Source organism: Pollachius pollachius (assembly GCF_949987615.1).
Source record: "Pollachius pollachius genome assembly, chromosome: 15".
Taxonomy (NCBI): Eukaryota; Metazoa; Chordata; class Actinopteri; order Gadiformes; family Gadidae; genus Pollachius; species Pollachius pollachius.
In genome coordinates, this window is record NC_136948.1 from 12,302,337 (window position 1) to 12,320,824 (window position 18,488).

Consider the following 18,488-nt stretch of genomic DNA (forward strand, 5'->3'; position numbering starts at 1 on the left):
GCCATGCGAGGGATACAGCACTGCTCAATGCATGGCCCAATCAGGTACCAAGTCCCTCAGTATGCGCTCGACTTCATAGCCTGGAGCGGCAACATAATTACTTGATTATTCAATGATGAACTGCACTGAACAGCAGCAGCGACTGTATCACAGAACATATGACCATCTAAAATCCAAACACAACAGTGCTTTACCTGAGGCTCCTCATAGGCCTGTTCTGCCTATTACCTGCAGGTACAGATGTTCAGCAGGAGACCAGGACACACCAGTGTCCCTACGGAGATGTTTATCCACTGTGAACTTAATGTCCCTGATCTCCCTGGAATCACACAGCCAGAAACGGCTCATATTCTGCCAACTCAGGGCAAAGTGGGGGTTTTAAGCGGCAGAAGCCTTCACCCTGGGAGACACTGACGCTACCAAGCAAAGAAATTATGACATGATTTACACAAACTGATAACTTATTAGTAAAAGAAAGGGTGCAAAAGTGTGGATGGATTCTAAGTGTTTTGTGTTGTTGCAATCAACGTGTGATCTGCCTCAGAGAGTTAGCTGCACTGTGCTGCACAAGCCTCCAGGCGGCCGAAGGAGCGAGAAGACAGGAAGTGGTGGTTGTTGCAGTTCCACACCTTTCCGGTGAAGCAGCTCAGCGATCCGGTTGAAAGGAGAAAGCTAGGTGGAGATAACCGAGAACGAAGGGGGGCTACAGAAGGTAAATGGCGCGTATGTTAATGTGCGGATTGACTCAGAATGAGCCGATGCACCATTATGTCCCCACTATAATTGATCTTATCTGCTGGTGATCCATTGCCAACAACACATATTAAGGTTAGCAACTTGGCTACGCGAAGCCCGCTAGGCGACCAGCTAACTGTTAGCCGTCGTTAGCATTAGCCCATTGGAAATGTGTCTGACACTCCTCTCCAATCTCTTCGTAGGGTGACAAGACGTGGATTAGATGCACGGTGGACACACGCATCGCTGAATCCCTTGCTATATCTCTCAACGCTCAACCTTGCAAGTGGATCACGTTGCCTTGTCCGACCTTTGATGGAATAGCCCCGGAAAAACCGCTCTTCTCCCCCGGTGGTGCTGAAAGAACAAGGACGCGCCCGGTAAGGAGGACCGCCAGAATCTCCCCTAAGTAGAGCAGCCTGGGCAGGGCCTCATGTGAGACACCACCCGACAGACCTACTCCGCGTTTGTCCCCAGCTGCAGACTCCCATTGAGGCTTTATTTTTATTTTTGGGTGAATAATATGAACGTTGTGCCACAGCTGTTGCTTAGTGGGTCCATCACCGCGCCATGCTCCGTGTAGGCCCTACCGACATGGTACTGTGCTGAGCCCCCATGCCCGTCTACCTTATCCGCTCCCCTTCCTCAAGACCCAGAATCACGGAAAAGCCTGCGGTGTGACTTTATTCCTGACATGCACGTCTATTTCTGACAGCACCCACATGCCTGTCATTGAGTCATGCGATTGCAAGTGAATATATAATCCGATTGTAGTAAGTAGTGAGACACGTTAGTTCGGCGGCTGTCAATTTTTATTATTGGAAGATTTATTGTATGCGGAGTAGAAAATGGGGAAAGTGCTATCAAAGATCTTTGGCAACAAGGAAATGAGAATATTGATGCTTGGACTGGATGCGGCTGGCAAGACGACAATTCTCTACAAACTTAAACTTGGACAGTCAGTCACCACTATTCCCACAGTTGGTTTTAACGTGGAGACTGTGACCTACAAAAATGTCAAGTTCAACGTCTGGGATGTCGGAGGGCAAGACAAGATCCGTCCTTTGTGGCGACACTACTATACGGGCACTCAAGGGTTAATTTTCGTTGTGGATTGCGCGGACAGAGATCGAATCGACGAGGCAAGGCAGGAACTTCACCGCATCATTAATGACCGAGAGATGAGGGATGCCATCATCTTGATATTCGCAAATAAGCAAGACCTTCCGGACGCAATGAAGCCACATGAAATCCAAGAGAAACTCGGCTTGACCCGCATCAGAGATAGAAATTGGTATGTTCAACCCTCCTGTGCGACCACAGGCGATGGACTGTATGAGGGGTTGACATGGTTAACATCAAATTACAAATCTTAATGATGAGTGATGACTGTTTTAGGTCAAAACTATAATGAAATTATGTTGCAAGTTACAAATAACTTCTCATATGGTAAAGAAAAAGTCGATTATCTTCCATTTATTTTTAATACTACGTTTACCCCACAACTAATTTATCTTTTACTGGGTTTGCTGGCTTAAAGTTTGCTTGTATGCAGTCACAGGCCTATATCACATTTGTTATCTTCGGGGCTTGCTTGATGAATATCAAACTAATTGGTCCTACTGTTGAAGCCACAGATCACCGCCTTTGCCTATTTTTTTTTTCCTTTTGATATTTTCTAATGGAGGAGCTGGAGTTTTTATCTTTCATTTTGGAGTCAAGCTGGTTTCATGGTTCTTAGATGGCCGGGGGTTTCCATTCACAAGAGTCATGTATGGTTTTCTTTTTCAATAGTGACAATTTTCATGTCAAGTAGCTCATAAGGGACTTTCAATCCTTAACGTGATGCAGAGTATTTCTTCTCATTGGTATTGACCGTAGCAAGAAAAAAGGAATCCCTTGACATTGCTTACATTTCACTGTCATCGTTCAGGACTAAAAGAAGGAAAAAAGTGTGACTTCTGACATGTTTGTTCCCCCCTTCCCAGAGACCCCGTTCTCGGGTCTATCTAGTTATCAATTGGCCCATTGTGTCGCGTCCTAATACTTTATTGTGCTAATTACTTGATAGGCTCCACTAACTCTTAACATGCTTGTCAGGATGCATCTTAAGTTACGGTTAACATTCGTCATGTAGTCCGGTTAACTCCAAAGGAATCACATTCTGCTCTGAGCTCTCGCAGTCTGCTACCCCATTTGATACGTATCTGGATCGGGCCCACTATAAGATAAGCCTATATCTGTAGCATGAGTACAAAAGTACAGTAACCCTTTCAGAATCCATTTCTTCAGCAGTCAGAGGGAACCACTTGTTGGTGATGTGTTGGCGACCGGTGGTGCAGCTCTTACTCCAATTTTGACTGGGCGGAGAACCATGTACAGAACAATGTCATTGTAATGTCTTATTAAAAAAAAAAAGATTTTACAGGCCTCGTGTCTTTCTTTTATACCATGAATCACAGCCTCAAGGCTTGCCAGTAGCTTGAATGTTTGTATGCCGGTATATTAACAGCCTCTAGAATATTTTTCATTTGGGTGAAGGAAAACATTTAGACAGGGGACTGATAAAACAGACTTTACACATAGTATTGATAAAGTGTAGAGTGCAGAAATCTGCCTTTGTGTGGTTGAACTCTGTAGGCCCCCCTTTCACTGACAATTCTGCCAGTGAATGAGAAAATGGACAAAACAGGAAGTTGAACTGCTGGTCTTCATGGAACTGTAATGGTCACGTGGTGTGTGGGGTAGGGTCACACTAAGGCTGCAACTTACAGCAAATATTGTTGGCCATAACCACAAATTAAACAGCAAAACTGCATTTGTGTTCCAAGTATAGTCATGGGTATTGTTGCAACTTGCCAACATTGAGAAAGGAAAATATATTATCGGAGGCAGTAGTATAACATTTAATATTTTGATAAAAGTTATGCATTAGGCTATGCAACAGCTGCTTAGTTTGATGGGGTGTTTATGTCATCTACATACCTTGTATTATACCTATTCTGAAGTAGAAAACATTAAATCTAGTGAGCATATCTGCAGGGATACTTAACCATGCCAAATTTCTCACTCATTAATTGGACTTGGTCATTTTCATCCATTATCCATATTTGTTAATTTGATTAATAGATTTCCTGACATTTTCTGTGAAATAAACAATGAAAAGCATTATGTTTTTATGCATGACACTCAGAATATGCCTCTTACTCCATTATGCCTGAAAGTTGAGTGGGGTCTGGCTAAAACCAAGGACAAGCAGACATTATTGATTATCCTGCTGTTAAACCAAATCGTTCTTTGTGTGTGCATTCACAAACATATGCCAGACAAGCTATGCCTCAGGAGGATGTTTGCTTTCGCGTTGCTAAGGTTTCTGTCTTGACAGGTCAGGTAACGCGCATGATTCACGCGTGAGAGCGGATGGAGAGAATAAAACCTGCATATGATGGTGGAAGGAAAGGATAAAACCGATGCACTTGCACTTTCCTCTCTTTGAACAGGCAACTGGGCTTGGGGAGACTGATGTGGCTGCTAAACACATACTTTGGGCCAGGGCCCAGTCAAAAGCCTTGATTAGACACCGATGGCAGTTTAATTGGTCTGTAATGGCCACAGTGGCCTCTTCATTACAACCATATGATTTCCACAGACGTTAGAGATGACACGGCGGCCCCACCCACCCCGGGGTGAGGGCTGAGACGGGCTCAGGTTTTATGAGCTGTCCTTGGTTACAATGAGACTTCCTAGCCTTTTTGTGAACTCCCTCTGGGTTTGGCTGAAATGTTTTAAGAAAGACACCGTACTATCTTCTAGGTATTGCTGAATATTGTGAGACAGATGTGAGTTGTCATTTCCTGGCAGCTACAGATTTGAGGGAGAAATTCCATTTAATCTTATTCACCAATGAGTCCAAAAGAAAACAAATGAAGCTGGGTTCAGTACGTTTCCCCACCTACTGCAAAATCCCCAACCTACTTTGTACAGCGAGCCCAATAATCCGGATGACAAAATCACCTCAGGCAGCCAGAAGGTTGTGTTTGTTGGGGCTGTTCCTATAGCGATTCTTAACTATGGCTTGGCTACTGGTTTTGGTATCAGAACTAACCCACTCTTCAGTTCCTGATATAGTTCCTCTATACTGCAAATAGAGGAACACATTTTCTGCCCTTCACATGCTAATGTTTAACAAAATTTCACTAGAGCCTTTGAAATGGTATAAAAGCCTTTAACGACAAGCCCACAAACATACCATAAATTGCCTGTTTTTGGAGACTAGGTTTGATGGTTTTAGTGGACCCTGGTTTATCTCGACCCTAGTTGGGGAAATGAGCTTCACCCATGATTTCATTGGTTTGTATGCATTATTATATATATAACACTATTTGGCATATGTTACCAAAGCCACACCCAAGGGGATTGTTGTCCTACCTTTATTTTCTTTCTACTCATGTGTGTACCTAATGTGCACGATTGAACATGCATGCCTATTAAGGCAGATTATTTTAAGTATTCCAAATAGTTGAGTGGAGAAGCTACCCTGAACCTCAAAGCTCTGCCCACTGACTATTATCATCAAGGATAAACATGTATTACCCCCTTTGGAGAGGGAACCACTTTCTTACCCTAATCCCTGCACTCATTCTGTGTCTGATGGATGCTTCCCCATTAATAGAGAACACCCACACGGTTTGATGCTAGGTCCGGAAGTGGTTAAGTTTGGGGTTTTCTTTCCGTCATTGTCAGACTTCTGAGAGCATGCCTCTTCCTGCCATGTGAAATGAATAAGCATACAAAGATGCACTCTTGCTTCTACGTTGAGCTTGACTAGTCTATGGTTGATATGTTTTAGCGTTTTTATACAGTCTTTTACTTGAAAAATTGTAATTGACACCATTTGAAGGTTTTGGTGAGCAGTGCTATGGTGCACTGCGCTCTGGGCTTTAATCCAAGTTGCATTCCATTCATATCTGTGGCTCAAGGTCACTTTCATTTGGGGGGAAGGTCTAAATCGTGGTGGATTACAACCTTTTTATCATGGTCATTGAATCAATCATGTCGTTCCACTTTAATATGAATCTAAAATATAATCGTAACTTTCCAGTTGAAGCAGAGCTATATCTATGCATGCATTACCCCTGTGGCTCTATCCTCTTGGGGAAGGTAGTGTTTCTATCACAGTTGTATTAATCTAATTAATGTTTACAGCTGTGTCTGAACTCCTCAAGCTGTGTTTTTTTTCAAGTTGATCTAAGTGAGGACATCACTGTGAATCGCACTGTGAGTTGTTAAATAGGCCTCAATGGAGAATATTATGGGAGGATGGGAACACTCTCTTTTTTCGGAGGGTGGGGGGTTAAGGTATTGTAACAATCAATCCTTGTAAAGCAGAAAACCAGTCAGAATTAATTTTAATTGTCCTAGGTATACTAATTTCCACCAAGGATAGTCACCTTAGACAGACAAGACAAACCCTAACTCTTTACACACAAGTCGCTACAACAGTCATCATAGTACTGGAGTGCGGTTTTAACCAGATTAAAAGAAACAGGTGTGATTCAGCTTCCAATATCAACCTTCAGTAGCTGTTTCCTCTTTCCTGCTTAAGGACTGAAACACATCAGAGACAATATGATGGACACTCCCCACGTTTCAATGGCTCCCTTCAGAGGACTGCACCCCGCTGCACGGAGAAGCGCCCCGGCTGGGTCGCATCTGCCGCATCTGACAAGATTGCTGTAATTGCACAGAAGTCAGTGTTTGCTTACAGTGACAGTATGCCACACATTAGCCAACAGTCTGTGCCCGGAGAAACCCGTACATCCGTACCCAGCCAGGCCCCATTGCTCCTATACAATGCTTTTTCAGACTACAAAGGAGTAATGACTCAGGAAAACAGACATGGACACCACACCACACACACAACACCCCCTCTCTCTCCCTCCTGCTCCAGAGGAACAGCACAGTGTTATGCCATATGTTTAAGGCAAACACTGGATCGATTCATTGGCTCTTATTCAGAAACAATTCTCACTATCACACATTTATCCTATTGAGCAGGGAGTTGTTTCCTTGTTTTAAATGCATAGTACAAGTACAGGACTCTTATGCATCTGTAATTTAGTAATATGACTGTCCTAGCAATGTTTGTGTAAGCCGATACTGGTAAATAATGAAGAGTGGAATAGTGAGGTCAGTGCATCCAACATGCTCTTCCATGCTGTTACCCTTTAACTGCTGCCCAGCTGTCCTAACAGAATCCCTGCTGGTGGGGGGGTCAGGGTGTAACCGTTGAGACTGTGTCAAAGTGGGCGGAGTCTACTTACATGTTGTATCTATAAATCAGAGTTGTGCTAGTGAGCATTGGTCCTGTATGATTATGGAAAAAAGGGAAAGCTGCACAATCAGAAGAGACACTTTCTGTCTCCCTCGTCTATTTTTAATTAGCCCAGTTTGGTGTCTATTCTTGAGCCACTCCCTGCTAACTGGTGAGAAAATTAGGCTTCTATACTGGAACAGTGTCCCCTGGCTCCTGGCAGTGTGATGATGACAATGCCACAAAGGCCCCACTGTGTCGCTTGGCCGTGATGCAGCAAAGTAGAAAAAAAAACAGCACACAGCCTTTTGAGTCACGCTCCATGCCTCCTCCACCCATCCTGCTGATGTTTCTCTCAATTATGCTGTTGAAACCTATGAGAAAATACTTAAATGGCAGATGGTGATGGTGTTTTATTAGGTTTTATGCAGTTAACAGTAATGCCTCAAATATAACAGACCAGAGATGTACCTCTGCGCTGTCATAAGGGACAGAATTGTCAACCTGTGAACTTTAGTGAGTACCTTTAATAGTCGTTAACTCTCTTTTTGCTCTCTCATTACACAGGTGAGTCATTGCCATTTCTAGCACCATCTGTTGGTGGGAAATGACCACATTATGGCTTTGCTGTACTCGTTCAGTGTGAGGATCTTCCATACCACCACAGCCAGCATTCAGTACCAACTCAGAGAAAAGGAATTAGCCCTCATGAACACTGACCAAGGTCAAGGGAGAATCGACTATAGGGATTGGTTTTCGAAATGTCCCATGGGCCAGATGGACCAAGTCGAAGTGTCAGTGCAGTGGTGGGAAAAATTAACTCAAAGAAGAAGGCTATGCATAGCACATCCATGACTAGCCTTTATTTCACTGTTCAACTGCTACAGCTGCGCTAATAGTAATTTCTGGGTGCAGAATAATACACGAAAGCCTAAAGGACTCCAGTGTTGAACCGTCATTTAACAGAAACATAGCACTTACGTTTAGGCTATATCTGTAGACATAATTTACCATCCATTTCCAGGGATATATATATCCAAAGCTTAACCTATGTATCAATCTACAATCAACTTATTTGAATTCAGAAAATAAATACTGTGGAGAAATGCACATCACTTTTTTCCAAGTGCAAATTCCAGTCACTAAATGAATGCAAGGTCCTGTGCCATCGCAGATAGTCCGGTTACATTCTAAGCAGATTCTTGGCCAGCAGTTTATTCTTGCTCTTATCCACCTCCTTACAATTACCTCACTGGTCTCAGCCTTGGAACAAACCCTACTTGTTATTAGTGGGCCTACGGCCTAGAACCTTTTATTTATTATCCTGGTGAACTCAAGAGTTGAAGGCCGCCGTTCCCAATGCATACAGCCCCCACTATGTAAACAGGGGGGAGGTGGGATGAAAGGCAGTGGGGCCACTGCATGCCTGTGGACGTACGGGGCGTGCTGCATGGTTTATGCCTGAAATAAGGGCCATAATCTTCCAGCTAATCTGGGGCTTTTAAAAGGCATTCCTCTCGCATGGTGGGTGGTGCTGTTCAGGGTGTCTGACATGTAGCCAGTGCAGTTTCAGCTCTGAAATTACAGGCATTTAACCTAGTGTTTATCTACCTCTTTCCCTCAACTTTGATGTATTAGCAATGCATTGTATCTATCTTTTATATTCCATTGCGCTATGATGTAATATCTCAGATTTACAATAATATAATCTTCTCATTTTGTCTACATGGCTCTTTAGATAATCTTGGGAGTGGACTAGTAAAGATTATCTTTAGTGTAGAGATAATCTTCAAACCACATAAGTAATTCAATTTGAACAATTGATGCCCCCTAGTGTTTGTGGCATAATCAACCAATTATCTGAATGTATGCTATTACTAATTATATATTGTTGAAAAGGATAAATCCTTATTACTAGAATAAAATAAGTCTGAGACATGGCTGGTTAGAAAACATCATAGAAGGGCACTAAAAAATGAGAGGCCTCGACAAACAATGGTTCAAAAAAATAGCCCTGAGAGGAGTGTGTATTGTAAAAGCTAAATGTCAGAGTGTTCTTGGTTGAAATGAACCCCAGACAGAAATCAGAGGATGATTCAAAGGATCAGAAGGAAAGAACGAGCTTGGGTAAAAATCGTAATAAAAACATACGGCACATCCACTCACAGTAACCTCGCATAATGTCAACACATTATCTAAGCTGTCTGATGACTAATACTAATAATAGTCTTTAATCCCTCCAACCTTACAGGACTAATTGGACATTAGACTGCCTTGGCATAAGATTAAGGCGCTGGCTGAACGAGGAAGGGGCAAGCGCCAGGCATTTTGTTGAGGACACCCACAACTCCATTTAACAACACGGTGCAGATAGAATACAGCTTGTAAACTGCCAAAAGGCTCACTCAAAATTCAAGTACACAGCGAAAGGAATATAAAGAGAATGCACATGTAGGCTTATGGTTTCTCTTAGGTTTTAGTATTATTAAAATGGATAGTATAAAAAAAATTCAGATAAAAAGATTTAACTGAATCACTGATGTCATACAAATAACAAGGTAGAAAGGTTTATTTGATTGTATGGAGGATATCTGTTGGTCTTTACAATTCATTTGTTTGAAGAGAAAAACACGTGAAGACACCAAAACTTGGTGAATTACCAACTATCAATTACCGGATAAAAGCCACAAAATAAATTCACACACTTCTTCAAAACAGAAGGACGAATTATTAACAAATATTCTTCTGCCTCACTCAGGCAAGGCAAATGTTATAAATAATAATTCAGATATTCCGTTTTATATTCAATATTCGGATGTCCGGACTGCTGAATTCTGGGTCTTGCTGTTCCAAAGGAACTGCCTCCCAGTTGAAGTCTTTCTGCAGTAACTTAAAAAAAGAAGCAATAATCAAGCATACATGCAATTCAAAGAATAAAAAATAATTATTTGTTCACTGGAAGATAAGGGATAGATAACAATATACGTTATTTTCTTACCTCGAAGAACTGTGCTTCGACTTTTGGGTTAATGCCAACAGTTCTGTGCTCATAGCAGCAAATGATGGAAGTTAAGGGTCCGGAAAGTTTCTTCAAGCTTTCCACCAATGGCACAACAGACTAAAACATAAAGGCTTAATGAGACATGTTGCAAATCTGTAATATATGAAGTTCTATCACCATGTTTACTTATTATTATTTATTTATTAGTTTGCTTTATTTTAGAGGAATACTTTGATTCTGAAAATGATGAAATCACCTGTTCATAATAGCCCTAATATATAGACATATTACCTGTTCATAGTAGATACAATCCGCCATCAACACATAGTCTGGAGGTGGGAGGAAGTCAGAAACATCTTCACCCCTTTAAAACGGATAATCAATTACATCCAACATTTTGGAAAGCTCATAGGAATGCAATTAGGTCGGCTAGGTCTAGTTTATAAGGAACTCCAAAACAGGCACAGTTGTAAAACAGAAAATAAGTACAAACCATTTAAGTACCTTGGCAGTGATGGATCCACAGCTAATAACCCCCTTGTTTTCTTCGATATTTACTTGCAGGAGTGTCTGCAAATCATCCAAGTCTGTCACGGTGACGTGAGCTCTGTTACGATGAATACAATTAATTATTTCAACACATTCAAAGTCAAACGTTACCTATAACGTGACAGCACTGATCATGACAAGTTGAGACTAAATGTATCTGAATACCAAGTTACCCTAATGATGCAGCCATCAGCCCAACAACTCCAGTGCCTGCTCCCAACTCCAGTACATGTTGGTCAGCCCATCTGGTCCCTCCGGAAGCCGGGTCCTTAAAGCTTCTCGTTTCCAGGTATTTTGCCAGCACGATCGCTGCATCCCAAACCACACAACCAACATCTCCTTTGTGGCATTGTTTTAATTTGAGAACACACCCATCATTTTTCTCGATTTCTCTCACAAAATAGCTACTTTCTGTTTCCGCCGCCATACTTAACAGTTAAGAGTCCGCCTTGATAATCTTCCCCACATTCCTTCCTTCCTGACTGAAGGTTCCTCTTCGTCAAGTTCCTCCTCGGCTGACAGCCAAGTCCTTCTTTATGAAATATTTTTTATACAGTCAGTATATATAATTGTGTTCAAATATTTTAATATCACTATCAATTCTCAAAAGTATAAGTTTGGACTAGATTCTTAAATTAGAAAACAGGATTTATGCTCGGTTATAGACTACTGGATGGTTTAAAACCGTTTAATGTAAAAAACATTTTTTTATAAAAGCTGGTTAAAAAGCGGAATGGGACTTTATAGTTATATTATATTTAAAAATCCAATATCAATGCACACATTACGCGCGTGTTACGAGACGCGCGAGACCAGCACCTTGTACATGCGCGCACGCGCTAAACCTTGACAAGTTTATGGCGGTTTTCTTAGTTTTCGCTAACGGCAAAAACATCTAGTTAGCTATCAAGAATTTAATATGTTTCGAAGCAGCACAGAGGAGGTGACCACGGGCGGCGGAGGCACACCTGAATCAGGACAAAGCTCTGGCGTGTCTCCGTTGGGTCGAGGTAGGCATGATGTGCCGGTCTCCACGGACCCCGGGTCATCCTCCTCATCACGCCAGAGTTCAGGGGCGCCAACCACAAGTTCTCGCCGCGCGTCATCACCTGCGTCCGGTATGGGATGGTGACTGCCCCGATAATAAATAGGCCTGCATTAACTCTGGAACATTCCAGATTGAGAATAATTATATTTATACATGCCAATGAACAAACAACCTCAAGAGGCAATACAGTGAGGAAAGTCTTAATGATAATGTTCACAGTAATTTTGGACTGAATTACAATTCTGACATGGCTTCCCCTCTACTTGTTTTGATACAGGTCCATCTCAGCATCTTTTTAGATTGGGTCAGGCTGGTCACTTCATCCCTCCGTCTACCACTGGCAGCTCTTTCAGGGGAACCCCACGATTCAGGAAGACCCCAGGTTCTGGTGGCACAGGGGCCCATTCTGCACGAACCCCGCATACTGAGCATACCGGTACAGTTCAGCACTAAATCCTGTTCTATTAAAGCAACAGACACAGTTACATTTACATTTAGGACATTTAGCAGATGCTTTAATCCAAAGCGACTTACAATAAGTTAATTTGTCAAAAGAAAGTGAAACAATATAGCACTGTCGGTACAGTAAGGATATTCATAGAACCAAGTGCCAAGCACTAACAATTGTTAAGTTAACCTCTTCCCCATGAAGTACAAAGATAGCTAGGAAGATAGCTATGCAAAGAACATTTTTTTAGTGCAAGAACGTACAACATACAATAAGTGTGTACATTAAGTGCCAGGACGTACAACATTTGTGCCAGGATGTACAACATAAGACACAACTATCCCATCAATGTCTCATTCTAACTTCTCCGATGGTGTAGGAACGACCTGCTCTTCTGCTGCCTCCACCAGCTGTGCCTCGGTGATCGTTGCTGTGGTGGAAGGCCGGGGTTTGGCCAGGGGAGAGATCGGTATGGCCAGCCTCAACTTGAAATGCCCCGAGCTTGTCCTCTCTCAGTTTGCAGACACAGGGACCTATGCTAAGGTAACGCAGTCACAACTTATGAATGTCGGCGCAATCGTCTACATTCCAGGTTTATAGGGGTGTGTGAATCCGTAGTTCTAATGCTGTTCATTTGAAGGTGATCACCAAGCTTCATATCCTGGTGCCGTTGGAGATACTGATGCCAGACACAGCCAGCGAGAAGGGTAAAGGGACCAAGCTGTTCAGCCTCATCACAGAGAACTTCCAGGTGCTAGTGCTAGTGCAAGACAGAAATCTGCCACCAGAAATATCATATTCACCAGAAATAACAAACTCCAAACCGGGGCCTTGTTTTACCCGTTGGTTATGTGTTCCTGTCAGACGGTTGCTTTTACTGCAATCCAAAGGAAGTACTTCAACGAGAGGAAGGGACTGGAGTACCTTCAACAGCTGTGCGCTCCAGAGTTTGGGACAGTCGTCATGGAAGTGCAGGCTAAGTACGCTGCGTTGTGATGGAGCTAAGCGGGAGTGATTGTAAATACGCACAAAACAAATCAGGAAAGTTCACGCATCGGAGCTCATGTTCAGCATTTACCTAGACTCTGCATCGCCAACCCCCCACACCCCTCCTACACACTTATTGTATGCTGTACATCCTGCCACTTAATGTCCGCACTTATTGTATGTTGTGTACGTCCTTGCACTTAAAAAATAGTACTCAGCATTGTGTAGGATTTATCCTAGCTAGCTTTGTTGTATGCAGGGGAAGGTGTTAACCTAAGTCGCTTTGGATAATAGCGTCTGCTATATGCCCTGAATGTAAATGTAAATGTACTTTCCCACATGTCCTTTTTGTTAGGTATTATTGCTTGGCGGCTGCGGCCTCATTGCTGAAATACTTAGAGTTCACCCAGAACTCCATTTATGCTCCAAAGTCCCTTAAAGTCAGCTTTAAAGGGAGTGAACAGACTGCCATGATTGACTCAGCATCTGCCACTAACTTGGAGTTGGTGGTGAACAACAGGGACCGCAGGTATAAGGCAATCATACGATCTTCTTAACAGATATAATGTTCTAGTCCCTAACATTACGATGGCCATGCAGCTAGGCCTACCACATGGCACAAATACAATAATGTATTGATAAAAATGTTATGTTTGCCTAAAAAATATATGTTGACTATATGCAAACCTTCCTGCACTAAATGCATTGCCAATGAGTAACAATAAGTTAGGGCTCCAAACTATCTCTGTTGAATGCATTTCTCAGCAGGAGTCCTATTATGGGGTTTGGTGTATCTGTCTCTGTTGGATGCGTGTACCTAGGAGCGAACACACTCTTTTTGGAGTGCTCAACTATACAAAGACTATGGGTGGTGGTCGAAGGCTGCGCTCCAACATCCTGGAGCCGCTGCTTGATGTGGACACCATCAGCATCCGCCTGGACGCCATACAGGAGCTGCTGCAGGAGGAGGAGCTGTTCTTCGGCCTGAAAAATGGTCAGGTTAATAAAGCGCCGCCTTGGGTTACGGGATCATCTGTATTGTACAGAGATTTTGTACGATGGCCTAAAGTTTGACTTGTGTTTTCTTATAGCAATAGGTCATTTCCTCGACATAGATCAACTGCTATCGATCCTTGTCCAGATTCCAAAGCAGGAAACGGTGTGTTGGGTGGATACATTGGTTTTAGTTATATTATTTTATCTGTGTCTTTTAAATGATAATAATTCAAGATTGGATGACTGTACAATCCCAAATTGTGCACGGTTTATCAAATATTAATATTGGCTTTATTGGAGTAATCATAAAATATTAAATATTTAAAATAAAGTTTTAAAATTAAATTGTGAATTTCTCAGTCAAAACATTGTAAATACAGTAAAAAACATTCATACACAATAATATAAAAGTGATCATCAGCATTCAGTGGTTTGAATCAAGTATATATTATAAATTATTTAAATTCTACTGCTGTAATCTAAAGTGCACCCTGCTCTGAATTGATACTATTTACTCTATGTCTGAAGGTACAAGTTGCTGAGGCCAAAATCACACACGTCATTCAGTTGAAACACACACTGGATTTAGTGCCATCCCTAAGGGTATGTCTTTGTTAGTATGCAATATTTAAAATGAACTTAACAAATGTATAGCTTTGTATATCATTTTACCTTCTAGCTGATTTTAACCATATGCCCAATGCGTCCTATGTTACTTAGCATAAAACATTAAAATCATTGTATTTCAACAGATGGTGTTAAAGAAGTGTACCACTGCTCTGCTGAAGGCTTACAGCACTTCGCTAGAGGATAGCAGGTAAACACAGTACTGTTGCACTGTCTCATGGTAAATACTCTCCATTTGACTCTGCTTGTTGTCGTTTACTGGACTGGCTATGAATAGTTTGACCCTTGAGCTGATTCCTGTTTCCTGTTCCTTCTCACACGTTAAGGTTTGACACAATCCTGGAGCAGATCAAGACAGTAATTAACGATGACACCACCTACATGAAGGGCAGCCTTAGCATGCGCACTCAAAAGTGCTACGCTGTGCGGCCCGACATCAACGAGTTCCTGGACATTGCCCGACGGGCGTACACTGAGATAGTGGATGACATTGCCGGTACTTTTCCTGGATGGGCCAATATTACGCTCTGTCTTCCAGTGTTGCTTGCATTGTAACACAATGACTTAACAAACCATTTGGTGATCACCAGGGCTGGTTGACCAGATGGGGGAGAGGCATGGCCTGCCCATGCGTACCAGCTTCAGCACGGCCAGAGGTTTCTTTATCCAGATGAAGCTTGAAGGGGCGGCCTTTCCAGACGGAAAGCTCCCAGCCGAGTTCCTCAAGGTGACAATGAGCCCTCTCTGTGTGCTTTAGGTATTTCCGTGATGCCTTTGTATTCCTTACGTTGTGGATTGATGTGATGCATTATTCTCCCCAACTCTCCACCCCAGGTAACCAAGCAGAAAAACAGCTACAGCTTCACTACTGCAGATCTGATGAAGATGAACTACCGCTGTGATGAGGCCCTGAGGGAGATCTTCCACATGTCCTATGTGTAATCAGCTACGAATAATATGTCATATCCGAATGAACAATGATCCAATAAGTCCTTACTTTACTGAAGGAAAATGTATATGTTTGCACTTAAATGCAAAAATGTTTTTTGCATTTTGCATGATTTATGTGAAGGGAAAAAATAATATAACTATTTTGATAACTAGCAGAAGAAATTTATTATTTTGTTGTTGCCCAGGAGAGGGTGCTATTTGTCAAATTATATTTTGCTCACATTCATAACCCACAACCAATATATCCCTGCAGGGTAATATGCCAACTGCTGAGTATTGTCCATGAGCACATCCACTGCCTCTACAAGCTCTCAGAAGCGGTCTCAATGTTGGACATGTTGGTGTCGCTTGCTAATGCATGCACAATGTCAGACTATGGTAAGTCTGCAGAAAAAAACATTATTTATGTAATTTTAGTCTCAGTTACCTCAATCATCATTATCCATAATTACAACAAATGAGCATATAAGTATGAGTCTGCCTATAATGTGTAATGCAACAGTCAGCCTGTTCCCTACCACGCATTGCAGCCCCACGTTGCTATGCTAAATTTGCAGCTGGTCTCAATTTAGTTGTGTGTGGGAAGTGCCTGCGTTAGCATCAGCCCTATCCACCACATGGGCAGCAAGAACAACCCCTCAGCTGTCTCAACGCATCTCTGTATAGCCGCTTGCTGACTGCACCGCCCCTTCCATGTCAGCCAGCTTGCACTCAGATTACACTTGTTACATAAGCTCTCCACAGTATTTAACCAGACCCATATCTACCGAGCTGGCTTGGCTCACTGAACACACACAACTCCCTCAAACATTTATGTTGTTTTCTTCTAGCAAAACCAAAACTCTTTCTCTCTTTGATAACTTTTTCCAGAGCCAAATTATACCCATAACCTATTAAGTAATTGGTCAGTATGAATGCCAAGTTGATATTTGCAAGCCTAAAGACGAAATGCATCCTTTGCATGTGGATTTTAAAGAACTTACTACTATGAAGGTATAAACGTATAAAACAGTTTAAACATTATGCACAAGTACAGTATATAAATATATTAAAAACAGTATAAATTCAATGCATGAATAACAATACATATTAAACCAATGTTTTACATTGGTTTTTGTGTATGGTAGTGCGTCCAGAGTTTACAGACACGCTGGCCATCAAACAGGGCCGCCATCCCATTCTGGAGCGCATCGCCGGCCAGCAGCCCGTGTCCAACAACAGCTACATCTCAGACGGAGCCAACTTTGTCATTGTAACTGGACCCAACATGAGTGGAAAATCCACTTACCTCAAACAGGTGGCGCTGTGTCAGATCATGGCTCAGATAGGTGAGGAACAGTCTGTATCCTATAAATTGTGAAATACTTCCTTCCACATGCTATAATGTGAGGACTTAGACGTATTGACTTGTAAACAAACATTGAACCGTTTTCCAGGCTCCTTCGTTCCTGCAGAATATGCCTCGTTCCGCATCGCTGATCAGATATTCACCAGAATCGGGGTGGATGATGATTTTGAGACCAACTCTTCCACCTTTATGGTGGAAATGAAGGAGGTACATTTTGTTCATCGTGTTTGCTTGCTTTCTCTGGTTATTGTGGGCTTTTTTTAAAAGCAAATCATGTTATTATTACATCCCTTAGGTCTCCTATATAATCCACAATGTAAGCAGTAGATCTTTAATCATCATCGATGAGTTAGGGCGTGGCACCAGTGCAGAGGAGGGTATTGGCATCTGCCACTCGGTGTGCGAGTTCCTTCTGAGCCTAAAGGTAGGCCGCATGCCATCCCAAACCTGCATATCCACTCCCTATTCTGACTCATGCAGAACCTGTATCGCCCATCAACGCCTTCTTTACAGGCCTTACAAGTAAAACAATTTAATATAGAATACAAAGGTTAATGGGTAGTGTGGTGTTACAATGTGTTGTGATCATTGTTTAATAATGAACAGGATTGCTCTCAAACTTCTTGTTCTCAGGCATTCACTTTGTTTGCCACACACTTCCTGGAGCTCTGCCAGCTAGAGGCTCTCTACCTCAACGTGGGGAACCAGCACATGGAGGTGCAACACTCGCGCGGGGAGACCGGTGCAGAGACAGTGGTCTTTACCCACGTGCTGTGTCGAGGACGCTCGGAGGAAAGACAATACGGTGCTGGATCCTGGGCATGGCATTGTTCTCCGCTGTAGAGTCCAGTAGTTGAACCATGGTTTTGTGGTTTTTGCCCTGCTAGGTTTGAGAGCAGCAGAGATGACTGCCCTGCCACAAAGCATTATCCAAAATGCAAAGGCCATTTCCTCAAGGGTCAGCCAGCATCTTTTGGTAGGCTTCCTGTGGCGTCATGGTGTACACATACCATGAAAATACTTTGTATCACGCATTTATATTTTCTTATTTATATTAAATATGCACTGTGTGCATGATATGAATCATACAACTTTAGTTAAGCAGTGTCACTATTCCTGGAGCCATTCAGTGGCACATTGCAGTCCCCTAATGTTAAAAAAAAAAGAAAAAAAAAGTGTCCCTACTTTGAGCCTTTGTATTATCACATATCTGCGGACATCTAACTTTATACTTTATTCCCCCCCTTTACTAGGCCAAACAGCAGAGTGATCCAGAAACACAACAGCAGAGAGCAGTGCACCACTTGGCCACTCGTCTCTTGCAGACTGCTAGGAACTCTAAGCTGGACCAAGACAGCCTGAGAATCTATCTGAAAGGCCTGAGGAATAACTATGAGGCATCTATACAGACAACAATGCAGGCAGGGGATGTAGAGGAAGAATAAGTGGTTTGATTGTCCTGTGGGGCCACATATAACTCCAAGA

General features: G+C 42.4%; 3 protein-coding genes across 3 annotated transcripts; 2 read left to right on the forward strand and 1 right to left on the reverse strand.

Annotated features, from left to right (window-relative positions):
- The first annotated feature begins 638 nt into the window (after positions 1 to 638).
- On the forward strand, positions 639 to 3,112 carry arf6b (ADP-ribosylation factor 6b). The gene is made up of 2 exons (XM_079752131.1): positions 639 to 712; positions 939 to 3,112. Exon 2 carries the CDS (start codon positions 1,584 to 1,586, stop codon positions 2,109 to 2,111), a length of 528 nt encoding a protein of 175 aa, XP_079608257.1. The 5' UTR covers positions 639 to 712; positions 939 to 1,583; the 3' UTR covers positions 2,112 to 3,112.
- A 6,542-nt stretch (positions 3,113 to 9,654) lies between these two features.
- Positions 9,655 to 11,025, reverse strand: vcpkmt (valosin containing protein lysine (K) methyltransferase; the record flags this gene model as incomplete). The annotated part of the gene is made up of 5 exons (XM_079751997.1): positions 9,655 to 9,937; positions 10,047 to 10,166; positions 10,341 to 10,413; positions 10,543 to 10,656; positions 10,772 to 11,025. 5 exons carry the CDS (start codon positions 11,023 to 11,025, stop codon positions 9,833 to 9,835), a joined length of 666 nt encoding a protein of 221 aa, XP_079608123.1. The 3' UTR covers positions 9,655 to 9,832.
- A 492-nt stretch (positions 11,026 to 11,517) lies between these two features.
- msh4 (mutS homolog 4) lies at positions 11,518 to 18,448 on the forward strand (the record flags this gene model as incomplete). The annotated part of the gene is made up of 20 exons (XM_079751896.1): positions 11,518 to 11,716; positions 11,924 to 12,082; positions 12,474 to 12,637; positions 12,735 to 12,845; positions 12,959 to 13,074; positions 13,437 to 13,610; positions 13,903 to 14,075; positions 14,173 to 14,240; positions 14,606 to 14,680; positions 14,830 to 14,894; positions 15,031 to 15,200; positions 15,295 to 15,431; positions 15,539 to 15,642; positions 15,909 to 16,033; positions 16,783 to 16,983; positions 17,092 to 17,210; positions 17,299 to 17,427; positions 17,637 to 17,808; positions 17,891 to 17,979; positions 18,257 to 18,448. 20 exons carry the CDS (start codon positions 11,518 to 11,520, stop codon positions 18,446 to 18,448), a joined length of 2,742 nt encoding a protein of 913 aa, XP_079608022.1.
- Positions 18,449 to 18,488: the final 40 nt, after the last annotated feature.